The 25,983-nt window shown below is 35.5% G+C and overlaps 1 protein-coding gene across 5 annotated transcripts in view; it reads left to right on the top strand.

Annotated features, from left to right (window-relative positions):
* The window catches only part of TLK1 (tousled like kinase 1), a 125,973-nt gene extending 104,583 nt beyond the window's left edge, over positions 1 to 21,390 (top strand). For all 5 annotated transcript variants that reach the window (XM_072961141.1, XM_072961143.1, XM_072961142.1 and 2 more), the window contains 9 exons: positions 3,426 to 3,523; positions 5,613 to 5,694; positions 9,082 to 9,173; positions 9,266 to 9,355; positions 9,510 to 9,679; positions 9,964 to 10,099; positions 13,093 to 13,204; positions 14,423 to 14,530; positions 18,542 to 21,390. In XM_072961141.1, coding sequence (XP_072817242.1) covers positions 3,426 to 3,523; positions 5,613 to 5,694; positions 9,082 to 9,173; positions 9,266 to 9,355; positions 9,510 to 9,679; positions 9,964 to 10,099; positions 13,093 to 13,204; positions 14,423 to 14,530; positions 18,542 to 18,718 — 1,065 coding nt within the window. In that variant the 3' untranslated portion in view covers positions 18,719 to 21,390. The remainder of the gene's footprint in view (positions 1 to 3,425; positions 3,524 to 5,612; positions 5,695 to 9,081; positions 9,174 to 9,265; positions 9,356 to 9,509; positions 9,680 to 9,963; positions 10,100 to 13,092; positions 13,205 to 14,422; positions 14,531 to 18,541) is intronic.
* Positions 21,391 to 25,983: the final 4,593 nt, after the last annotated feature.

Raw genomic sequence — 25,983 nt, 5'->3', positions numbered from 1 at the left:
TAAATGATGCAGTATTTGATCTCTTGTTGATTTGTGTGACCTGGGGTTTTTTTTTTTTAATATATATAAGTAATTCAGAATACTAGAGCTTATTTTAAAATACTGTTAAAATAGTTGTGGTATGTATTGTTAAATTTTCCATTGCTGTATCTTTTTGTTTAAACAGAAAAGAGCCATGTCCTTCTATTGTATGTGATTACCGAACCTACCTCTCTCTTTAGTACAGTCTTTCTTCCTCATGTCCCTTCAACACCGTAACTGACTACAGAGATCAATTCCTTTCTAGACATGCTGTTTGTTTCTTCTAGACTTTCTCTCCTTTAGTTGCTCAGCTCGTGGGTGACTCGAGGATTAAGACTTGGTATTCTTACCCAAGCATGATTTGGCTAGTTGTATTTCCTGTCTTTTATTTTGGTAATTTGGCCTACCGTTACCATTTATTTGAGGATTCTATTCTGTAATGATTCAGGTCAGCTGTGAGCCCAGGTCAGCCTTGCTTCTCTTGAACCCTCCAAACACGATCACTGACGAGGAAGGCCCGGGCATAAGGGCAGGTTCGGGCAGGGGCGGGCGGCCTGCCCTGAACGTGCGGCCGTTGCTGAGACTGCCGCGTTCTAGACCCTAGCACCCGAGCCGGACCTAAACTGGGCCTTGGCCCACTCTTTAAGGCAGTATTGCCGTAGCATTTGCCTAGAAGTGTGTGTATTAATCTGCTTAAGCTGCCATACCAAAGTACCAGAGGAAGTAGGTGGCTTAAACTACAGAAATTTATTTCTCACAATTATATAGGCTGGAAGTCCCGAGATCAGGGTTCGGCAGGGTTGAGTTTCTGGTGAGGCTCCCTTCCTAGTTTGCAGATGGCCGCCTTCTCAAGTCTTCACGTGATTTTTTTTTCCCTTTGTGCTCCCACAAAGGGGTGGAGGGGTTGGAAGGAGCTCTCTCTTCCTCCTCATAAAGCCACCGATCCCATCTAACTTTAATTACCTCACTTAAGTTCCCATCTCCAAATACCCTGCCATTGAGTTTTAGGGCTTAGACATACAAAATTTGGGAGGAACACAAACCTTCAATGCATAAAAAGCATGTAAACTTTTTCTTAGTGGGATTGGAGAAGAATTCTTAGAGTTGCTGAACTGTCTTTCCCCTAGGAGTGTGTCACTTTAAGGTCCAAGGTTGTGGAATAAATATTGTTACAATATGGAAGATGTAAATGTATTTCATTGATGACTATGGAGGACTTATGTCTATTTGTATATGACTTGGTTAGAGTTCCTTTTCTTGACATTTCCTTTTAAATACCTAGGATCCAGCTTTTTTCCCCCTAGTGCTCCTGACATTTCATTTTTTCCTTTAAACTTTACAGTTCAAACTGAATGAAGCTTGCCTGTGCTTTTGTGTAAGATCTTAGGGACACATTTGTCACATTTTATAGAGGATAAAAAGCTTGCTTAACCAGCACAGACATACATCTTTCTTGGTTTAGTATTTTGTGGTATTTATTACTGCTATTGCATTAACATCTGAAGACTACAAAAAAAGTGATTATGTATCAGCTATCTAGTTGAGTCTTTTAATTGTATATTTATGACTTAATAAAATTTAAGTTCTGTAAATTCACTTTTGCAATAGTATACAATTTCAAATGAAAGTTGAAGTAAGTATTTCAGCTGGTATTCTAATAGGCATTTTACAGTTTTATCAGATTATTTAAATTCCCACCAGCTTACTAAGTGTTTAGTAGCTTCCTACACATGTAAGAAATTAATAGGAAGTTTTAAGGCAGCAAACGTTAGTAATCTGAAGAAAGTAAGTTACCACTTTCTTTGTTCTGTGTTGTAAATGAATTTGAGTTTTTTCATACTCATGGGCGCACCTGTATGGCCAGTTTCATATTCTACTTTATATAACTAAACTGTGGTTTGACTTTATTGTTCGAAAGTTTCTTAATCTATTTCCCTGTCCTTTTAATGAATCTTCAACTATTTAATCCCCTAAGACATTACCTTATCTTTTTTCTCTTTTCATGAAAATTAGAAATATTTGTGACTGAAGCTACTTTAAGTGAGGAAATTTCAGTTAAATTAGAAGAATTTAGTGTACCTATTTTAGAAAACTCCCCAAAATTTTAGAAAGGTTTATCTTAAATTTATTTTGAAAGTTTCTATTTATTGTCTAATTCCTAATCTACATCAAATATCTATGCAGCAATTAAATAATTGAAATAACCTTAAAAGTCAAGTGGCATACAAAACAACATACTTAAATACTGAGATGTATTTTTTAATCTGTAAACATTTGTTTTTCTTTAAGATGCATAAAATATTCCTTTCAGTTTAAGCCTTGGATGAAAATGTTACAGATCTTATACCACTACTATCTGCTTTACAATGAAGTAATATTTATATTTTCAAAGTAAGTTTCAGAATTATTAACTTTTTGAGATAAAGGATTTATAATATCAGAAGATAAATCACTGAGATGGTGCTAATGAAAACCAAAAATATTTAAGTACAGTATTCTGAAATACCTCTTGCTCCATGTGGTATAGATTTATAATGGTAGTGGTACACATCTGGGCCAAGGCAATCTGTATTTACTTACTCAACACATTTATTCAAAAATATAAAATTGGTCATTTCTAGAACTTTCCACTGAAATCTGGTATATCCTTGTGTTTTAAGCACTATTTAAATTTATATTGACAAAGATGTGTGTGTGTGATGAGTGATTGTTTGGGTGTCTGATTTAATTTTCTAAAATTGTATATTTTGGACATGAAAAACATCAAAATTTTTGGATTAAATGGAATGTTAAAGAAAATTTCTTTAGGATTTTCCTAGATCTGCTCTGATAACTAAGGATCTGCCATAGCTATCCATAAAATTTTTGTGTTAGTCTCTTTAAGATTGTAGTGGGATTTATCCAAAACGAGGTCAGATTATATGTGTGTGTTTGTGTATTCCAAATGTTGTAAGGTCTCAGAATAATTGGTTCTGTCTTCTTTCTTCCTTTTTTAACTGTTGTAAAATATCTTCATTTCATTTGTTTTGTATAGTAAGTTATTCCCCTTAAATTAAAATTTGGACGTACCAGAAATAAAATTTTTGTGTTAAAGTCAGTTTCAGGCTACCTTGCAGTTATTTTCAGTTTAGACATAAAAATAGATTTCTTGTAGTACAGCATAAAACTCAGCATCTCATTAGGTATAGATTTTCATGTGGAGGATGGTTTCTTGAAATAGGCTTTTTGCCTTACCTTTTTCCATCTTTCAGGCATTGAAAAGAGCACTTTGGTCTTTCAACTCAGTGGTACTTTATAATACACTGTTCTTCCTAGCACTGTAAAAAATTGGTGCATGGGTAAAAATATCTTTTTTATATCGCAAATAAAGTGAGCTTGTTATAGTCTCCTCTCTTCATTTTCAGGAAGAGGCAGAAATCCAGGCAGAACTTGAACGTTTGGAAAGAGTCAGGAATCTTCACATTCGAGAGCTCAAAAGAATAAATAATGAAGATAATTCACAGTAAGTCATTATTTGTATTTCACAGTCTGGCATCGTAAAAGTTTTTTCTTCCCTTGGAGAGCATGAACACAGTATTTCCTTGTTGGGGGTGCTTTTCAGCATAGACTGGAAGTCCACGGCTCAGAAGGCCTTGTCTCATCTGGTCTCTGGCCACCTCACAACGCCCTCTCTCTCATCCTCCCCTCACTTCCATGTCACAGACATACTGGCCCCTTTGAACTTGTCTAGCACTTTACCACCTCAGGTCTTTTGTGCCTGCTGTTTCCTCTGCCTGAAATGTTCCTCCTCTAAATATCCGAGTGGCTTATTTCTTATTTTCACTCCAAGTGGTCATTAGAGAGGCCGTCCCTAGGCCACCCTGTCAAAAATAGCAGTCCTTGCTGCATTCCATTCCCTGTCCCAGGAGCCTTACCTTACTTTATTTTTTAATAGCATTTATCACTATCTGGTATTAGATTTCTTTTTTTTCCACTTATTTTATTGGTTTCCTCCCACTAGAATGTAAGCTACATGAGAGCAGGGACTTAGTTTTGTTCTTGCTCTATCCCCAGAACCTAGATCAGTGCCTGGCACGTGACTGAATACCAAAGTTAATATTATAGTAGTGAAGGAGAAATTATTTCAGCTAGAGAGATTTCAGTAAGCCATGTATCCAGCATTATGTAGAAACTGGAGAAGAAATAGAAAAGTCGTTAAAGTTATAGTCTCTGTACTTAATCCCTAGTTATCAAAATGAGAGCCATAGATATTAAATACTGAAGGAATTTAAAGAAGAGAAATTATCTGGACTGGTGGGAGCTTTATGAAGAAAGTGGAAATTAAGCAAGGCACCACTTGGCTTTAGTAGTGCAAAGTAGAGGAGAGGAGGGATGTCTTTTTTATACTTTCCCTCTAAGACTTACATAGTTTAAATCTTCATGACCTAAGATGAGTATCATAATTGGCAGTGACCTATTTCTGCTGTGAAATATAAATATCTTGCCTAAAAGAAGTCCTGTTCACAATCATCTGTGTATGAACACAGTTCAATCCAGTTTATAAAGTCAGCGAAATAATATAGTTATGGAATATCCTTAATTGTACCAGATGAAAACTCTAATAAAGCATGTAAGACAAAACTTAATTTATGATTGGCTTTTCTGAAAATTAAGTCCAAACTTGTTTGTGGACATGACTTGGTCCACTTGATGAAAATTAAATGAATTATTACAGTTTTATAACTTGCTTTAAAACTAAGCAGAAATCTTTTATGTACAAGTTCTCAAGGAAAGCTTAAATTATCAAAGCTGTAATGATTTTGAATAGAATATAATGTATTTGCATGAAGAATTGTAGAGCTGCATTGACTTTTTTTTTCAATTTCAAGAGTGCACATTTTCGAACCACATTTTCCTGCTAAACCCTGCCATATATTAGCTGTTGACCTTGGACTAGTTACTTAACCTTTCTGTGCTGTAGTGACCTCATCTGTAAAATAGAGATAGTAGCAGGGCCTACTTCAAAGGGTTGGTTAAGAACTAAAAGGAAATACATGTGAGTGCTTATTTAATGTATAGCAGGTGCAGTAAATAACTAAATAGTAATAGCAGTATTACTGCTATTTTAAACCTTTCCTTTTTAAATTGGGAACTAAAATTTTATTTATAGAAGGCAAAGATTGTAAAATTTAATCATGGATGAAAACCAATTTATAAGTATAATTATTTTTAATCATGTCAATACTGTAAAACTTCATTAACTGTGACTCCCAATATAAAAGTATATTTTTCTAAGGGAAGTAATTCCTGTGAATAAATACAGGATTTCATAAAGCTGTTAGTGACACAGTAGTTGATAGCTCTTTATCACAGTGCTATAATTGGTCATTGAACCTGAATATTTAGCTATAAATGTTAAGCTTTGTGAACACCAAAGCATTGAGATGGGTGACAGTCATGCAGGTAGAGAAAGAAAAGAAGTATGGAACGGAATTCAAAATTAGCTGAAACAGAAATAGCTAGGAGTAAAATAAGACAGTGGAACTTTATTGTGGAAGAAACCTTTTAGTGTGTGTTTTCATGTGCTGAGTGTTTTTTCCCTCATCCTTAAGGTTCAAAGATCATCCGACGTTAAATGAGAGATATTTATTACTTCATCTGCTTGGTAGAGGTGGCTTTAGTGAAGTATATAAGGTAATGTACTTTTTTTTTCTGTTCTTCACACTAATACAGCAAAGGTAGAGGAGTACTTGGTTAAGAAGTACTTGTCTTTTTATTGATTTTATGATTTTTTTCTTTGGACTGGTTTTATGTCCTGACTCTCTTTACAAAAAGAGGGTCTGTGGTGGCTTAGGTTGTCTTATCTCAAGAGTCTAAAAACTATCTTTGTGCCTTCGAAGTCCCTTTGATATCTGGTACCTGTTTACCACTAGTGAGTCTGATACAAATAATAACAGCTATTAGCATCAAGATAGGCAGGTAGTCATTTAGTAATGGTACATTTATGAAAAGGTGGTGTCCCTTAATTTAAACATGTGTCACAAGTCTCACATGTCCTGAGTTTACCCAAATTTCTACCTATTTTAAGGTCAATGTTTCTCAAATATGTATGAATAAATGTAGATTTTTACTCATCATGTTTAATGCTTTATACCTTTTTTTCAGTTTCTGCCCAACCTTTAAATATTTTAGTTCCTCATCATTCTTATTCTCCTTTGCAAATATATCCCTCCCCATGCACTGAGTTATCATCTGTTTGATTACACTCCCAGATAGAGATACACAGGTACCTAGATATCTACCCCACACTTCCCTTCTGAGCTTCATACCTGTTGGTTTACATGACTGAGTCTGTTTGCCTCACATGGATGTTTCATGAGTACTACAGACACATCTGAAATAGAAATTATCTTCCTCTTCTCCAAAGCCCCTTATTTTGACACCACTCCCTACTTTAATACACAGCGCTGCCATTTATCTCTCCATTCCCTCCAGTGAAAAACTTAAAAGCCATCCTTCACTCCACCTTTCCCTTAACCCCTTTCCCCAACACATAAACCAGTCCCTGGTGCCTGCTGTTATCAACATCATTAAGCTCTCCTAAGTCCCGCAGTGACCCTTCTCCTGTCTCTTTTAGCTCAAGGCCTCATCATCTCTTGTTTGCATTGCATTGCCTGATCACCTTTTTTAGGCATTGAGTTTCTCCAGTTCATTTATGTTTGCTGCAGCCTAGGGTGACCTTTTTATAAAATGCAGTCTGATCATCCCACTCCCTTGTTTATAAGCCCCAGTGGCTTCCTATTTGCTCTTAGGATACAGTCATGTTGAAGGTCATACTCTCACCTTAAACTTCAGTTCCTATAGAAGGCTTCCCTTTGAGTCTGCGTTGTATAGGCTCCTTGTGACACTTTGTGCTTCATTATGTTTTAGTATAGTCAGTGGTTCAGACCTTGGGGTTCTGAAGCCAGACAGACTGGATTTGAATCCTGATTCTGACTATTTACTAACTGTAAATTTGGGCTTATTGCTTACCATCCTCTACCTCACTGTCTTCATCTTGCAATAACAGTAGCTACATCACAGGATCATTGCAGTGATGAAATGAGTATCACAGGTAAAATCACATAAAACATTGGTGTGGAGTAAATGTAAGTTGTCAGATTACTATTAGACGTCTTTTCTGTTCAGTGGGACAAGAACTATGTCTTTTTGGTTTATAGAAAACAACCTGTGTATCTATCTAGTTCTGACTCTGGGGAAAATTATGGGATTTGGATTCAGGGAACTTCAGTTCTGATCATCTGACAGTTGAACTATTTTTTTGGTTTTGTTAACTTAGACAAGTATTAAGTGTCATAGGCCTCATCTTCCTCACCCATCAAGACTGATCTCTGAGCTCTTTTCCAATTCCTATTTCTCTGACTCTAAAGGTAGTTCATCCTGAAGCATTTAATGGTTGAGCAGTCTTACCCAGGCTGTAAGGTAGAGAATATCCTGACAGCTCACTGTGGATCTAAGAACCACCAGAAGTACAGTTGGCCAGCACTGGCTCAGCCTGAAAGTTGCGTAGCTGCTGAGCCTACCGCTAGCTTTCACAACGGCCTTCTGCTGCTGCCCAACAGTATTTCCGCTGTTGTTTAGCCCCACAGATAGTGGTTAAAAGGAGCTTTTCTTTTTGAAGACTTTTATAGAAATTAGAAGATGCAGATTGTGGGGAACCTAATGATTTGAACCTTCAGTACTAACTTAAATACTAATGACAGCTCTGTCCAACCTCTTCAAAGCCCTTTCATGGTTGCCAGCTCCACTGGGAAACAAAGCAGCAGGTTGTCAGTCAAAGAACAGACTTTTATCTATACCACAGTAGAAAATATTGAATCAGTTGCTCTGCGATTACCATGTTAGCTTCATGGGAGGGTGTACCATACTCTCTTAAACTTGGGAGAAAGATGATTATATTATAATCAATATACACTGATGATAATCTTATTTGTAGTATACTTAGGATTTTATTTTCTTCTGTTATCTTTTGTTATGAGTGCCTTGAATTTTATCCTTTATGCTTTCTTGCTTTAAATACACAGATGTTTTACCCCCTTTAATTCTCTCAACAACCCAAACTATAAATGAGACCAAGGCGGAGAAGAGGGTATTAGCACAAAGTCATGTAGCTAAAAGGTCCGCTCCAAAGTAAATATTCTTAATTACTGTGTCCCATATTATTTTTGATTTCATGCTTTTATAATTTTGTGACAAGCAGTTTACCCCTACTGCTATTTTAAGGTTAAATTGATGAGGGTAGGGGGGATTCGGGCCTTCTTCCTAATAAATATTTAAGCTTTCAGTGTTAAAGGAGTACCTTTGTGTGTAAGTCACAGTGGAACCTAAATTATTAAATCTTTCTTCAATGATACTGTTTTTTAAAAACATTTATAAGTCACCTAAAGTCTTAAAAGAATACTGTTCTTGTATTTTAGAAATAGGCTGGTAATTTGAATAAAACAGTATAAGACGTTTTTTGAGAAGAGTTTAAGGAATTATTACTAAAATAGTTTGGTGTGATAATTACATATGGTTATGTTTATGTTTGAACAGTTTCATAATAAAAGTTTAGAATCTTTTAAAAATAATTAGGAAATTGTTAAGAACTTTTAATTTTCAAACAAGTTGGGGGCAAAAAGTGGAGTTGCTAGGTAAAGATAGAGAAAAGGCTTTGCTTTGTTCAGCCCACCAAAAAAAGCATTACAGCCATCTGTTTTCCTGGCCTCTTACTGCTACTGCCAGTGCAGAGGAGCGGGTCCATATTAAAAACAAATAATAGCTTTATTGCTTTATCTTGATTCAGTATATTGGCATTTATGAAACTTGAATATGAACGTTCACTTTAAAGCTTTCTCTGATTTAGCACCATGGAATTTGTCTTATTTCTGATACTATATGTGCCACTGAACTATATAGTCTTAGCAGAGATGACTACCAAGAACTGTAATATATATTCTAATTCCATATAGCAAAGATTAACACCAAAAAAAAAAAAATCTCTTCAGCTTTGGTCCAAACTCTTCTGTTCTTGAATCCTAGGCTTTTGACCTTTATGAACAAAGATACGCTGCTGTGAAGATCCATCAGCTTAATAAAAGCTGGAGGGATGAGAAGAAGGAAAACTACCACAAGTAAATATTAACACTTTATGACTTTTTTTTAAATCAATTTTGTAAGTATATGTAATGGTCATGGAGAATTAATACACGTTCTCTTCTCCTAGACATGCCTGCAGAGAGTATAGAATACACAAAGAACTGGATCACCCCAGAATAGTTAAACTCTATGATTATTTCTCCTTGGATACAGATACGTAAGCAAATATTAAATGATTTACTTTTTAAGAAAAGACATGTTGGCTTTTGCTTCTCCTTTCTGTAGTGATAATATAACCTCTTCATTTGTCCATTGCGATTCTGAATTATTGGATAATACTTTATGTCTAATTTTTTTCTTTTCCATTGTAGGTTTTGTACAGTGTTAGAATACTGTGAAGGCAATGACTTGGATTTCTATCTGAAGCAACATAAATTAATGTCAGAGAAAGAAGCTAGGTCTATTGTAATGCAAATTGTCAATGCACTAAGATATCTCAATGAAATCAAACCCCCTATTATACATTATGATCTTAAGCCAGGTAAGTAATAAAATGTATCTAATTTTAAGCTATAAAGAGTATAGTTTTTAAAAGTCATTAAGTTTTTGAGTTCTGTGTTTAAAAGTCAGTGAAAGAGTAGAATTTAAAATATTTTTATTATATCACTACATTTAAAAATCATATCTTAAATGTATATTTTAATTACATTAAAATTTTTACATATGTATTTTATTAAACATATCATTTCCCCAAAGTCAGCTTTAGTAGTAAAGATAAGTCTTTCATCTATGGATCATTAAAAGAACTTTATACTTTATTTTTAGGGAACATTCTTCTGGTAGATGGAACAGCATGTGGAGAAATCAAAATCACTGATTTTGGTCTGTCCAAGATTATGGATGACGATAGCTATGGTGTAGATGGAATGGATCTAACTTCCCAGGGGGCAGGCACTTACTGGTAAGTGCATTTTGAAAAACACTAAATTATCTAGATAAGTGCCCAATCTTTTTATAAGAGTTTATATTTTCATGTACCTTTGCAGTTGGTGTGGTGAGGGTACTGAGGTGAAATCTCTGAGTTGAGAGAGAGAGACTACTGTCATCCAGTCCTCTTTCTCATCTGGTCTTAACTGTAAATATGAGCAACCTGGAGAAAGAAAAACTTGGCATTAGCAGATGACTTCATTACCTACCAGCCAGAAACTCCTAACATGGAGAATTCATGAGTCTTCTTCTATAATGTTACGGTGATGTTTATCATGATTAAAAATATTTAATATAATACTACATCATCAAGCCCTCTCTGTAGAGGTTTTTAATTTACAGTTTTTTGTTGGAGATGGCTGTTTTGTTGATCATAGATGAGGAAGAAATTTGGCATAATCTTGGTCCTTGGACTTAACTCTCAGAACTCTTAATGACTTTATCTGTGAATCTAGGGTTCTATCTAGATTTATAAGTCTAAATGAATGTCATGCCCTTCGGGTACCTAGGTGTTGACAAAGATTACTTCAGTGAGAATTTTCAAACTTAACCAAATACGCCCAATTGGAGAACATAGGTGATAAAGTTTCAAAACAAATTTACTTTTCAGAATAAATTAGTTTAGCAAAAGGAATGCAATCTTAATTGGAAGGAAGGTAACTGTAATCACCTTCATTGAGCAGGATGGTGACTACAAACATAATTGTGACATTAGGTTTTCTGTAACAGTCTTCACTGTTAGCCTGGCCAGTAATAACCATTTCCATAAAATGCCACAGGTCTGAATGGACTTTACTTTTCAAGACAGGGATGAGTCATGGCCACGTATTCTTTTAAAGCCATTTTAGTATTTCAGATTCTGCATGTGGCATTTTTTTAGGAATATGAATTACATCATGGATTTTTTCATATTTAATTTTAACTAGTAGCTAGTCAGTATCCTCAATCAGTAGCCTCTAGACTTTCCTCTTTTAGCAACAAGTCTCCTTTTTTCCACAACAAAATCTTAGAATCCTAATAAACAAAAAAACAGTTCTTGGTAGAAACCTGTATTCTGTGGACAACAGCTTGGAAACCATGCTGTAAGTAATAGATCATCCTTCCTCTGCAGAGACTCCCACCGTACCTTCTCACTCTGGCTGCCCTACCATAGGGCAGGGCAAGGAAATTTTCCTGACAGGTGGGCATGAGACACGGAAGCTTTATGTTTAGGATGCTGTGCAGGAAGGAGATATGTCATGGCATTTCCATCTAGTAACCTGGAATTATACTTCTCATAGAAACAGTGTTCTAAAAAGTGGTTAGTTTTCTAGTCATAGTTTTTTAGCTATGTATTTGGTAAACTGGATGTCTTGTACAGACTTTTAGAATTCACAGATTGCCTTTCATCCTCACAAAAGCTTAAACTGTTTTCAGTATAACTTAGAAGACAATGAGTTTTTGTCTCTCCCTGACAGGTCTCAAATGTAGTCATCCACTAAATCCTGGTGGTCATTTTTCCTGGATAGCTTTGGTATCTATTCCTACTCTCCTCTCCTTGCTGATAGCCTTCTACCTTGAGAGATGGTATAGCATAGTGTTTAACAGCCATTCTTGTTTTCTGTATGTTTAGCAAGAGAATTGCCTACAGTTTGAATATTGGTGAAGGGGAAGAGGAAAAGATTACTTCTGTTAATAATAGAATATTGCCATTTCTAATGAGTTTTTCATTCCTATAGATAAATCCATATACAGTTGAGCCTTGAATGATGCAGGGGTTAGGGGCACCAACCCTCTGCACAGTCAAAAATCTGAGCATAGCTTAGAGTTGCTCTTCCTGTATGTGGTTCCTCTGCATCCACAGTTCACCCATGGATTGTGTAGTGCTATATAGTATTTGCTATTGAAAAAAATCCTCATGTGAGTGGAACCATGAGGTTCAAATCCATATTGTTCCAAGGTCAACTGTATTATTACATACTTTATCACAAAGTTGTATGTTTTGGCTCTAGAGTCAAATGATACAGGGATGTAAATGCTTTAAAAGTTAAGACTTTCATGAGTGACAAATGCTGGAGAGGGTGTGGAGAAAGGGGAAAGCTTCCTACACTGCTGGTGGGAATGTAGTTTAGTGCAGCCACTATGGAAAACAGTATGGAGATTTCTCAAAAGACTAAAAATGGACTTAGCATATGACCCAGCAATCCCTCTTATGGGTGTATATCCAGAAGGAACGCTAATGTGAAAAGATACATGCACCCCAATGTTCATACTAGCACTATTTAGAATAGCCAAGACATGTGGACGTTTAGCTTGCTTCCATCGACAGATGACTGAATAAAGATGTGGTATACATATGCAATGGAATACTACTCAGCCATAAAAAAGAAAATGCCATTTGCAGCAACATGGATGGACCTGGAGATTATCATACTAAGTGAACTAAGCCAGAAAGAGAAAGAAAAATACCATATGATATCACCCATATGTGGGATCTTTAAAAAAGGGGGGGGCACTCTATGAACTCATCTACAAAACAGAAACAGATACCCAGACTTCATAAACAAACAATCTTACGGTTACCAGGGAAAGAGGGTGGGAAGGGATAAATTTGGGAGTTTGAGATTTATAAATGTTAGCTACAGTATATGAAAATAGATTTTTTTAAAAAAAATTTCCTTCAGTATAGCACAAGGAACTATATGTTCAATATCTCATAATAACCTTTAATGAAAATGAGTATGTGCATGTATATGCATGACTGGGACATTGTGCTATACACCAGAAATTGACACTTGAAATACAGCCAATTACAATTTAAAAATAAATAAAAGTTAGGACTTTCATCAGTGAAATCACTGATAGTTTCTGTATGGATAAAATGAGTGTTCTAAGATTTTGCATTTATAAGGTTTTAAGTTATAAATTGTTAATAGTACCTTTTCCTTTTTTTCTCTCTCCCCCCACACACAAAAAACAAAACCCTAGGTATTTACCTCCTGAGTGTTTTGTAGTTGGAAAGGAACCACCAAAGATTTCCAACAAGGTTGATGTTTGGTCAGTCGGAGTCATCTTTTTTCAGTGTCTTTATGGTAGAAAGGTAAGTTAAAGTATAGCAGATTCACCTGTATAGAGATCAGTTGAATTTTCCCATATTAAAGTTTCATTAACTTGAAGTCAATTTAGATCCTTCCAAGGAGTGCCAGTCCTCTTCTCTATATCTGCTGTTACCCAGGAATTCCAAGAATGGAGACTTGGTTGAGGGAAAAACCAAAACAAACAAACAAAACATTTATTTGGAGTCAGGAGCAGCCTGGGAAGTAAAAATCCAGGAAAGCAGGGGAACTCTGAAACTGCAAGGTTGCAGCTGGCAGCTGCTAGCAGATAAGGACACATCTAGCTGTTTTCAAAACCGTGACTTTGATACAGTTTAGGAAGTTCAGGTTTTCTGTGATGCCACTTCTGTAGTGTCCTCCCAGCTCCATTTTGGATGCCTAAACCATAATTACTCCATTTAGATTTTTCAAATGATCTTACATATATCATCACTTCCTAAAATTTGCATGGATCAGAATTATTTTAATGTCACAACAGCTTATCTGGCTTCGTTTTTGCCTTTTTAATTTAAGGAACAGAAGTAGCTAATATGTTAATGGTGCTAAATAACATTTTTCTTTTGTTTGTTAGGGATAATGGTGTCAAACACTTCAGTAGCCTCTATTCTCTCCATTTCTTCATGTCCTCAATCCCATCAAACTTAGTCCCAGTTTTTTCCAAACCTCTGTTTATGTTGAAGTCAGAACTACAAGTGACTGTAGATATTCTCAAATCTTTATCCCATTCAATCCGTTTCTCAGTGTGAGTACAGAGGCTTAATGGACTTGTTTAGGAAGTCACTGCATGTTAGTACCAAACCCAGAGCTATTTCATATAAGTTAGTGTGTCATGCTCAGTATTTTATTCTTTGGCCTTTTCATAGACATTTCCACTACTACTTCCTCTCTTCTCTGATCAAACTTAAAACTTTATTCTCAATGTTTGAAAATATAAGTTTTTTTTTAACTTAATTGCAATAGTATTACTTTCTATTGCTTATTCAGTGTTTTGGCTATGTTGAGGATTGATTAGATAGAAATACAGTTGTAACTGATAGCAGGCCAAGAAAGTCTATGAGAATGCATCCCAACTTCCAAATAACTGTAGAAAAGATACTTTAGAACACAGATCATTTATAGCTTGGGGATTAACTGATAATATTTGTTTAAATATTTTGTGAGATTAAAATATTGAGAAATTTTTCTTTTTTTTTTTTTTTAAGCCATTTGGTCACAATCAATCTCAACAAGACATTCTTCAAGAAAATACAATATTAAAAGCCACAGAAGTCCAGTTCCCTGTAAAACCAGTTGTAAGCAGTGAAGCAAAGGTATGAAATTTATGTAAATAGGTACTTAACTCTGTTTTAAACACAATTTATGAAATTTACTTTACAGAATTTACGTAAAGTAAAAGGGATTGCAGCCACAAGAAAATCTGTCTGTGGGGGCTGGTGATTGATTACTCTGGAGAAGAGTTGCGTAGGCCTTTGGTTGTGACTGTTTTATCTTTTAAGGACCCAAGTATGGTCCCTGTTTCTTTTTTTAACAAACCAGGAGAACATAATCTATGATTACATTTACATAAAGCTCAAAACAAGCAAAACTCAACTGTGGTGTTCAGAGTCAGGATAGTGGTTACCCAGCAGATTAGAAGCAGATCCAGTGCCTAAAATGGGGCATTAAGAGTCCTTAGGAGGTTCTGATAAAGTTCTTGATCTGGTTGCCAGTTACTTAAATACTCACTTTGTCCTGTATGCTCTATGCTCAGTAGGAAGAATACATTATGGCCAAAAATGGCATCATACTCTCTGACCACACTGACAGTAAGGTGGAGTAAGGGTGAGAGGAGTGTTTTACAAAAGAAAAATTCCAGGAAGAGAAGTCTCCAGACTACTGTAAGGAGAAATGCAGCAGTCTACATTCAACACAGTTACAGGCACACCTCAGAGAGGTTGTGGGTTCAGTTCCAGACCACGTCAGAGAGGTTGTGGGTTCAGTTCCAGACCACGTCAGTAAAGCAAAATACTGTCAGAAGGCAAGTCACATAGAATTTTTGGTTTCTAGGTATGTTTAAAAGTTATTTTTACACTATAATGTTAGTCTACTAAGTGTGTAATAGCATTATGTCCTTAAAAATGTACATACCTTAATAAAGAATACTTTCTTGCTAAAAACTGCTAACCATCATCTGAACCTTCAGCCAGTAGTAATCTTTGTTGGTGAAAGGTCTTGCCTTACTGTTGATGGCCGCTGAATGGTCAAGGTGGTGGTTGCTGAGGCAATTTCTTAAAATAAGACAACAGTGAAGTTCGCTGCATCAGTTCCTTTCATGAACAGTTTCTCTGTTATATACAGCGCTATTTCACAGCATTTTTCCCACAGTAGAATTTTCAAAATTTGAAGTGAGTCATCTCAAACCCTGCCTTGCCACTGCTCTATCAGCTAAGCTTATGTAATATTCTAAATCCTTTGTTGTCATTTCAGCAGTTAAGTTTGCAGTCTTACATGGGCAGAATTCATGATGTCCCAAAACAATTACAATATTAAAAGATCACTGATCATCTTAACAAATATAGTAAGAGTGAAAAGTTTGAGATATTTCGAGAATTGCCAAAATGTGACCCAGAGACACAAAGCAAATGCTGTTGGAAAAATGGTGCTGATAAACTTGCTTGATGCAGGGTTGCCACAAACATTCAATTTGTAAAAAAGCAAGAACAAAAACGATTTATCCACAAAGCATGATAAAGCAAGGTGCACTGAAATGAAGAGTGCCTATTGGAAGTCCTAGCCAAAACATTAGGCAAGAAAAAGAAATAAAATGATATTAACTGTAAATAGTGACAGTTTTACTTCTTCCTTTCTAATTTGGATGCCTTTTATCAAAGACACTACCAAAAAAAAAAAAAAAAGTAAAATTCAGTAAAGTTGCAGGATACAAAATCAGTGCAACACATTTGTGTATTTCTGTACATTAATAGTAAGTTATCAAAGAAATTAAGAAAATAATCCCATTTACAGTTGCATCAAAAAGAATAAAAGACCTTAGGAATAAATTTAACCAAGCAGATAAAAAACATTTTTAGACTGAAAACTAAGACTGATGAAAGAAATTGAAGAAGGCACAAATAAGTGGAAAAGTTCTCTATTCTCATGGATTGGAAGAATTAACATTGTCAAAATTTTCATACTACTAAAAGCAATAATATACAGATTCAGCACAATTCCTATCAAAATTCTAAAGGCATTTTTCATAGAAACAGAGGAAGGACTCATGCTGTAATTTCAAACTGTATTTCAAAACTATATAATCAAATCAGTATGGTATTGGCAGAAAAACAAACACATAGGTCAGTGGAACAGAAAAGCCCAGGAAAAATTTATGGCAGAGAAGCCAAGAATATACAATGAGAAAGGACAGTCTTGTCAACAAATGGTTTTGGGGAAACTTAGCCATATGTACAAGAAGGAAAATGGATGAAAGTCTTGAACATAAGACCTGAAACCATAAAACTCCTAGAAGAAAACATAGTAGTAAGCTCCCTGACATCAGTCTTAGTGAAACCAAGTGGGACTACATCAAATGAAGCAGCTTCTGCACAGCAAAGGAAACCATGCACAAAATGAAAGGGCAGCCTACCAAATGGGAGAGAATATTTGCAAATGTCATATGTGATAAGGGGTTAATGTCCAAAATACGTAAAGAAATCAGACAGTCCGATTAAGAACAGGCAGAGGATCTGAGTAGACTTTTTTCAAGAAGGTAACACAGGTGGCCAACAGGTAGCATGAAAAGGTACTCAGAACCACTACTATCAGGGAAATGCAGGTCAAACCACAGAGATCACCTGACACCTCTGAGAACGACTGTTACCAAAAAGATAAAAATAGTGTTGATGAGGTTATGGAGAAAAGGAAACCCTCATGCACTGCTGCTAGGATTGTAAACTGGTGCAGCCGCTGTGGAAAACTGTACGGAAGTTCCTTAAAAAATTAAAAATAGAACTACCCTGTGATCCAGCAATTCACATTTTGAGTATATATCCAAAGGAAATGAAATCACTATCTTAAAGAGCTATCTGCACCCCATACTCATTGCAGCATTATTTACAATACCCATAACTTAAGTGTCTATCTATGGATGAATGGATAAAGAAAATTTGTGTGTGTGTGTGTATAAATGGAATACTGTTCAACCATTAAAAAAAAAGAAATCTTGCCATTATATGTAGAATCTTTAAAAAACAACAAATAAAAACCTGAAGCTCGTGGATACAGAGAAGACGCTGGTGATATCCAGAGGCAAGTGGGTGAGGGGTGGGTGAAGGGGGACAAAAGGTACAAAATTCCAGTTATAAATAAATCATGGGGATACAATGTGCAGCATAGGAAGTATAGTTAATAATACTATATTGCGTATTTGAAAGTTGCTAAGAGAAAAGATCTTAAAAGTTCCCATCACGAGAAAAAAAATTTTGTAACTACATATGGCGACGGATGTTAGACAACTGGGGTGGATCATGTCATAATACAAATATGGAATCATAATGTGAACACTTGAAACTAATATACTGTGTCAATAATACATCAATTTTTTTGAAATTACCATGTGATCCAGTATTTCCACTTCTTGGTCGATACCAAAAGAAAAAGTGGAAGGACTCAAACTGATATTTAGATACCAATGTTCATAGCAGCAATATTCACAATAGCTGAAAGGTAGAAACAACCAAAATGTCAACAGGTAAATGATAAACAAAATGTATCACTTGCAGTGGAATATTACTCAGCCTTAAAAAGGAATAAAGTTCTGACACAGGCTACAATGTGGATGACTCTTAAACATTACACTAAGTGAAAGACACAAAAGGACAAATAAATATTGTATAATTCGACTCATATAAGGTACCTAAAATAGCCAGATCATGGAAGTGGTTACTGAGGGCTGAGGGAAGGAGGAAAATGAATTACCATTTGGGATGATGGAAAAAGTCCTAGAGATAGTGGTGATGTTGCCCAACAGTGTGAATGTACAATTAAGTGACATTACATTCAGAAGGGTATAATTGCTCATTTTTATGTTATGTATATTTTAATCACAACCAAAAATTTTTTTTTTTAAAAAAGGCAGCTTTCTGTAGTAAGTTTACATGGAAGCAGTAATATTTGGACTGTAAATGAGGGGCTATGAGTTTGAAGTAATAATTTTATTGTTACAAAAAACATTTTTAAAAAATATTTAAATACCCAATGGAATGAAATCTGTCCATTATCTGTAGTATTCAGTTGATTGATATTTGGAAAAGGGAAAGATTTTAATTGCTCTTTTTTTTTTTAAGGCCTTTATAAGACGCTGCTTGGCATATCGAAAAGAAGACAGATTTGATGTGCACCAACTGGCAAATGACCCCTACCTTCTCCCACACATGAGAAGATCAAATTCTTCAGGAAACTTACACATGGCCGGGCTGACAGCATCCCCTACACCTCCTTCTTCAAGCATAATGACTTACTGACTTTGCTACAAAATCGGCATGGTATCTTTGAATAGCTTCCAGATGCACACGAGTTTGAGAGCATTTGAGTGTTTTTGTTTTCTTTTTTACACAGGATCTGGTTGAGAACTGTTTGTGAACTGAAGTTCTTCCTAGAGTCATTTGTATGAGAGTGGATCATGGACAGTGAATAAATTTACATTTCTGACTGTAACCTTGAGCAGTAAAGGGTGACTGCCTGTTGCACAGAAACAGGAATACCATGTTAAAATAGAAGAGAAATGGTTTTTTGTTTGTTTGGGGGAACACTGTAAATAACGTTTATAATACATTTGGTTGTTACTAGAGAGTTCTAATACGAAGGGTAGTTTTTCATTATTTAAAAACACATGGAAAAAAAGGAGACATATTTCTAACACAAGAGCTATATAGTGCCTGGGTACATTCTTCAGCATTCAGCAGTTTACCTGCTGAAACCAAAGTAAGAACTGAATGACAGTGACAGTCGTGTTTATAGTAACAGAATGTGGGAGTCAGAGTCTTTGGACAAAGTTAGACTTTGTCATCTGCCTGTTCTGGCTTTTACTAAGTTGTACCTCGAAATCAAGTCTGTTTTTTCACTGGTTATGTTAAAGGAAGAGTTATTATTCCTAGATACTTTACACCTTTGACAAAATGAGCTGCTTGTTTTGAAATCAGTTGAATTCACTAAATTATAAAATCTCCAGTGTTTTCAACGTGTTAGAATTGTTAACAGATCTTTTTCTTTTGTTACCAGGCCTTGTTACAAGTGACAGTATGTAACCAAATGCAGACCAGTTCTATGCAGGATAATGATAAATTCCCTTCTAGCTCTGTTGTAAATTGTTGTACAGATGTTGTATTTCAATTACCAAGTTTCAGCAGCTTATTCTTGTACAAATGTTTAAAAATATGGCTTTTCTAATTGGATATTGTATTTTTTTTAAGTCTTCTTTAAGGCGCTTTAATTGCTGCTAAATGATGTTGCTTCTTTGCTAAAAAAAATTGAATGACCTCCTTAAAGGTGCAAGTTGACTGTACATCATAGAATGATAAAAGCAGGCATTCATTAACAATCAAGGCATGTAAAAATGATCCCTGTTGGACATAAAGAGTTCTCTAAATCAGTGTCTTGGGTCCTAGGGCTGTGAGCACATATAGATTAGATTTAAAAATTACTCATGGTTATTCTACATTTCTAGAAGGTTCTTAGCAAGGTGGGATGATGGTCCCACAAACAAGTTTCTTGTGATTTGTACAGATTTGTTAAAATGTGAACATTTTCTAACTGCCTTGTATGGTAGGAACCATTCTTTTTCAGGATGCTGTGTTTCACTCCTAAGAAATATTTCTTTATCATCACATTCATAAGGCTGATATTTAATGTAAGTTGTCCATGTTGCCGAAAAAGGAGGCTAAACTTACCACAGATTCTCCTTAATATTGTACAGTTAAACTGTGGCTCTTATTTCTGATGTTGCAAGTCATTTTGTCCTTCATTGTACATAGACACATTGTCTCTTTAAGATGCTGCTGAAATTGTAGAGAATGTAGCCAAACAGTAATAAACAATGACAGTTAAAATTTAAAGACTATGAAGTTAACATTTGAAGGGAGCTTTCAAGATTTAGGACGTTGACTAGCTCCTTAAGAATCAGCTGAATAAATTCTTTAAGTATACTTCAAGATAAGTATGAAGTATTTCAAGCTGTTAAAGTATACCTAATAACTGTTATCAGTGCTAATCCTGGGTAAGTAACACTTAGCCCCATCAGGAGTGGTTTAAGGGCTCTACCTGTTCCTCTGTAGATGAAGACAGAAATCCTATTTTTTTTAATTGACATGGTAATGGAATGTTTGCATCGACTGAGTGCTTTAGGTGCTGCCCACAAATTTTTTGAGTTTTCACTTTCTGAATCATAAAATACTACTTTCGTATAGCAACTGTTATTTGAAGTCCTGAATTAAAAGAAAATACCCAGGTTTTTAAAATTTGGTGAGGTATTTAAGTGGACATGTACATCTAACATGAGATTGAAGAAGTGGTACAGACCTAGATCTGGTGGTGACCAGATTATTTTCAAACGAATGAATGTGACTGCTACTGTCAATGCAGAGGAGGGAAACAAGCCATAAAAAGCAACTGCTGCCCTGGCCTGGGTTTAGGTAATAATCTATTTAGAATCCAAGATGTATAGGCAATAAATCAAAACTTCAAGACCATCTAGTCCTCCTAAAGTTCGTCCAAACAAACGCTACAGGTTTTAGGTGGTATGCTCATAGCCCCGCATGTTGATTGAGCAAAAATGAATACTGTACCTTCACCTGAGAAACTGGTATTTATCACATTTATTTCAGTCACTCTGGCAATCTTTGGCTGTAATATCTTTTGAAGCTTAAACTTTTTTCGTCTCCTGAATTCTGTCCTTAAAATTACAGCATTTCTTATATCTGTAAGATAGTAGCCAAGGTCTTTTCCCTTTAATAAGCACTGATGTAAGGTAAATGTACAGTTTTTGCATATAATTTAAAATCTTTAAATGAATTAGCTTTACTGTGTGCATGATGAGAGGAAGTAAGTGTAGAAACCACCCTAATTTATATGTCTGGAGTTGGGTAGATATTTGGTTGTTTTTCAAAAATAAAGTTTCAAGTCTATTTTTCTTACTGGCCACCATCCCCTTCTCCTTAAAAAAAAAAAAAGTTCAATTTGAATGGTACATATAATGTGAACAAATACTTCTACAAATACCTCATTACATGAAACCAAAATGGTAGAGTTTCAGTGACACAAATTTAAAGGGTATATTGTGTGTTTTGCTGTTCATTGTGACTTATTAAATGCAATGATGCTGATTACCATCAGATGTTACTAGCTATGTTGTGCAGTGGTAACGCACTCTGCAGTCCTTTTATTAGTTTACTCTTAGAATTTACATTGCTGTTTGATTTGTGTGTGAAAGACAGCCCTACTCTTACACCTTTAAAATCATATTGTGAGATCCTACTCTAAGATGTGTTATCTGATAATTTTCCTCCAAATATACTAGACTTTAGTGTTCTGATGGCTTAATCTAATTTTAAAAGTGCTTTAGCAGCTAGTTTTTAAGTGAAATTAGAATTCCAGTTCCTGGATCTCAGGAATTCTACAACAGTTTTAGAATTTAATTAACATCTGTCAATTTGAATTAGAACACACACATCTCCATTTACTTTCCCCTGCTTTCATTTCCCTCCTCCTTTTTTTTTTTTTTTTTTTTTTTGAGGGTTTTCTTCCCTGAGAATTCTTGAATTTCTGAATGGGAAAGATTTGAGTAAATGTGTATAAACCAACTTCAGAAAGGTTGCATAGAACCACAGAACTTAGAAGAGTTAGTTTTAAAGTAGGATCAAAATGCATGGTTTTCACCTGGAAATTCTCACTCATTTAAAACACTAGGGATGTACAACATTGCCTACATACATACTAATTTTAAGGGAGGCAATATCAGTAATACTGGTTAAGAGTTCATACTTTAGAACCATATTCTTTGGGTTCAAATGTTGACTACCATCTACTACCTGTGTTTCAGCTCCCTTGTCTGAAAATGAAGGTAATAGTACCTACCATACAGACTGGCTGCAAGGAATAAATGAGCTCACATACATAAGGCACTTAGAACCATGCCCAGCACATTGTAGTACGTCTATATAAAGCTGCTTATTACCATCATTCTATGTTAAACTCAATAATTATTCTGTTGTGTTTAGCCTATATATAAGATGCAGTATGCTTTTCCTTTCTGTGATAAATTCTTTTCTGTTAAGAAATAGTTTTACAACATTTGACTCAAGTTTCAAACAATGATAAGATTACTTGAAAATGAAAGAGTGCAATGTAGTGACAAAAGTAATTGTCTAAACTATAGTCACCAGAAGGACCACACCCGAACCATTTATGCTAGTTCATTAGAGGAAATTCTTTCATACTTCCCGAGAGTTTTCCTTGATAGTAACAACAATTTGAGGTAGAATAGGCAGTATTCCCATTTTACAGCAGGGGAAACAAATTTGGAGAAAAATAACTTGGTAAGGCCATGTAACTAGTAAATGACATCACAACTGAACCACAATAAGTTTCATACTGTGCTGACATCTTGCCTCTTCATTATGAAATTTGTTTAATGTATTAAGTCATCATGATTCTTCAAAGTGACACAAAAATGAATAGATACAAACCTACCTGTCACCATAAAAGAGGAAATCTAAAGAATTCTTCAACTGTTAGATCAGAATGCCATCTGAGCTGTGCCTTGATGGCTATGAGTCATTTGAGAGGGGGCTTCTGTCCCAGACTCATTCTAGGCAAGGCTGAGTATGGGTCACAAACCTTTTCCTGTTCCCACATTTGTTTTTTGTTGCATTTTTAAGTCACAGATCAGATCAGGTTCTGCTTAACTTACAGGGATTGAGGGGTTCACCTTTCTCATCCTCAGCCCACTTTCTGTGTCCTCTCCCTGCAGTGGTACCAGTTGGTCTCCAAGAAGAAATCTGTGAAGTTTATTAAGTCAAAAACTCTCAAAAGTCTTTAAGTCTAATGGAATTACCCATGTATGTTGCTCCAGTGCCAAAATCACAAATGAGTAATCCTGACTTCAAATGACTCTTAACTTTAATTTTTAAAAAACTGTAATTAAAATTTTCTTTAAATATGTGATCCATTTTCACCTGAAGGAACTTAGGTGATGGGAACTTTTCCCATCACCAAATACCTAAGCTAGACAGTAGATGTGCGTGGCCAACATCCCACTGTTCTTAGTGGAGTATATGGTATGTCTGGTTTAAATACTTTTGATATGATCAGAGAGATACTGAGGATTTATTTCTAGAATGTGACAGATTCAAACTCAGATACTAAAATTACCAGATCCAAAAAATGACTCTGAAGTAACTACCTTCTGAGGAGGTATTCAAAACCATAAAAAGTGGGAAAAGCATGGGTTTTGAAGTCTGACTTGACTTTGCATTCCCAGCCTTGTTACTTAATAATTGATGACCTTAGAGAAGTCACTAACTTTTCTAGGCTTTCCTTCTACATCTGTAATAGCATCTGACTTGCAGGCACCTAGCACTAGAAGTGAATTCAGAAGTTTGTCCAGCTGATATGGGCTCTGACCAGTCAGAACAAATGCGGGCCATAGTGCAGAAGAGAGGGTCAAGAGGCCCTTGTCACTGAGTCATTGTGGAGTCCCTGAGGAAGGGGTCAGAGCCACTGGGGTGAGGAGCTCAGAAGACTCCAAGCAGCAGCCATTTGTCAATCAGTGTGGAGATGTTTCTGTATTTTAACTCACTTATCTGGGCATAACTGCTTAGTATGAGTCCTGCCTATCATCAATGACAAGACAGGCTCTGTAAATGATCTCTACTCATATAATAGTACATGCAGCTATTCTGGGAGTTTGTACATCCAGTGACTTGCACATCCAAGGCACATGACTATTGTGGGTTAGAGACCTAATTGGTCTCTGTCCAGAGCACTTTTTCCCCCTACTTCAGAAATGCTATTTGGAATCCCAAGATTGTTTATGTTCAAGCCACATGATTAAATAACATCATGGTGGTCGCTGGACTGATGTAAAAAAAAAAGGTTTCTTTTTGACAATTTAAATATCAGTAGGGATATTTTAGAATTTCATTCCTGTGAGCCTCCTTCCCAGAGATACAGAATATATATGTACAGTTATTAGTAAAAAGCTTTACAAGAATTTGACCTTGCTTAATGGTAACCACAAAACAAAAACCTACAGTAGATACACAAAAGATGAAGGAATCTAAGTAAAGAAGGACATTTTATAATGATTAAAGGAGTAATACAAGATGAGGATATTACACTTGTTAATATATATGCACCCAATATAGGAGAACTTAAATACATAAAACAATTACTAACAGAGGTAAAGGATATTGATGGGAATACAATCAGTTGGAGATTTTAACACCGCATTAACATCACTAGACAGATCTTCCAGACAGAAAATAAGGCAACAGAGAAATTAAATAATAAAATAGAAAAATTAGATTTGGTGGATATTTTCAGAGCATTACACCCCCCCAAAAATAGGATATACATTCTTTTCAAGTGCACATGGAACATTTTCTAGGATTGACCATGTACTTGGGCACAAAAGAAACCAACAATTTTAAGAAGAATAATTTTAAGAGAAATTATCTCAAGCATCTTTACTGACCACAATGCCATGAAACTAGAAATCAACAGAGAAAGGAGAAAAAAAGGAAAGCATGGAGATTAAACAATACACTCTTAAAAAACCAATGGGTCAATGAGGAACTCAAAGCTGAAATTAAAAAATACCTTGAGACAAATGAAAATGAAAGCACAACCACACAAAACTTACGGGACACAGCAAAGGCAGTGCTAAGAGGGAAGTTTATAGCGATACAGGCCTTACTAAAAAAAGAAGAACAATCTCAAACAATTTAACCCACCAGCTGAAAGAACTAGAAAAAGAAGAACAAAAAACCTCAAAAGGCAGCAGAAGGAAGGAAATTATGAAGATGAGGGAGGAAATAAATAAAATAGAGATTTAAAAAAACATAGAAAAAAATCAATCAATCAAAAAGCTGGTTTTGCTGTGGAGAAAAGGGAACCCTCCTTCACTGCTGGTGGGAATGCAGTTTGGTGCAGCCATTGTGGAAAACAGTATGGAGATTCCTCAAAAGACTAAAAATAGACTTACCATATGACCCAGGAATCCCACTCCTGGGCATATATCCAGAAGGAACCCTACTTCAAAATGACACCTGCACCCCAATGTTTATAGCACTATTCACAATGGCCAAGACATGGAAACAGCCTAAATGTCCATCAACAGATGACTGGATAAAGAAGTGGTATATTTATACAATGGAATACTACTCAGCCATAAAAACCGACAACATAATGCCATTGGCAGCAACATGGAAGCTCCTGGAGAACGTCATTCTAAGTGAAGTAAGCCAGAAACAGAAAGAAAAATGCCTTATGAGATTGCTCATATGTGGAATCTAAAAAAAAAAAACACACAAACAAAGCATAAATACAAAACAGAAATAGACTCATAGACATAGAATACAAACTTGTGGTTGCCAAGGGGGCGGAGGGCGGGAAGGGATAGACTGGGATTTCAAAATTGTAGAATAGATAAACAAGATTATACTGTATAGCACAGGGAAATATATACAAGATCTTATGGTGGCTCACAGAGAAAAAAATGTGACAATGAATA

This window comes from Vicugna pacos, chromosome 5, assembly GCF_048564905.1.
Source record: "Vicugna pacos chromosome 5, VicPac4, whole genome shotgun sequence".
NCBI lineage: Eukaryota > Metazoa > Chordata > Mammalia > Artiodactyla > Camelidae > Vicugna > Vicugna pacos.
Note: the sequence above shows the minus strand (reverse complement) of the source record. Positions and strands in the feature narration are given on the sequence as shown.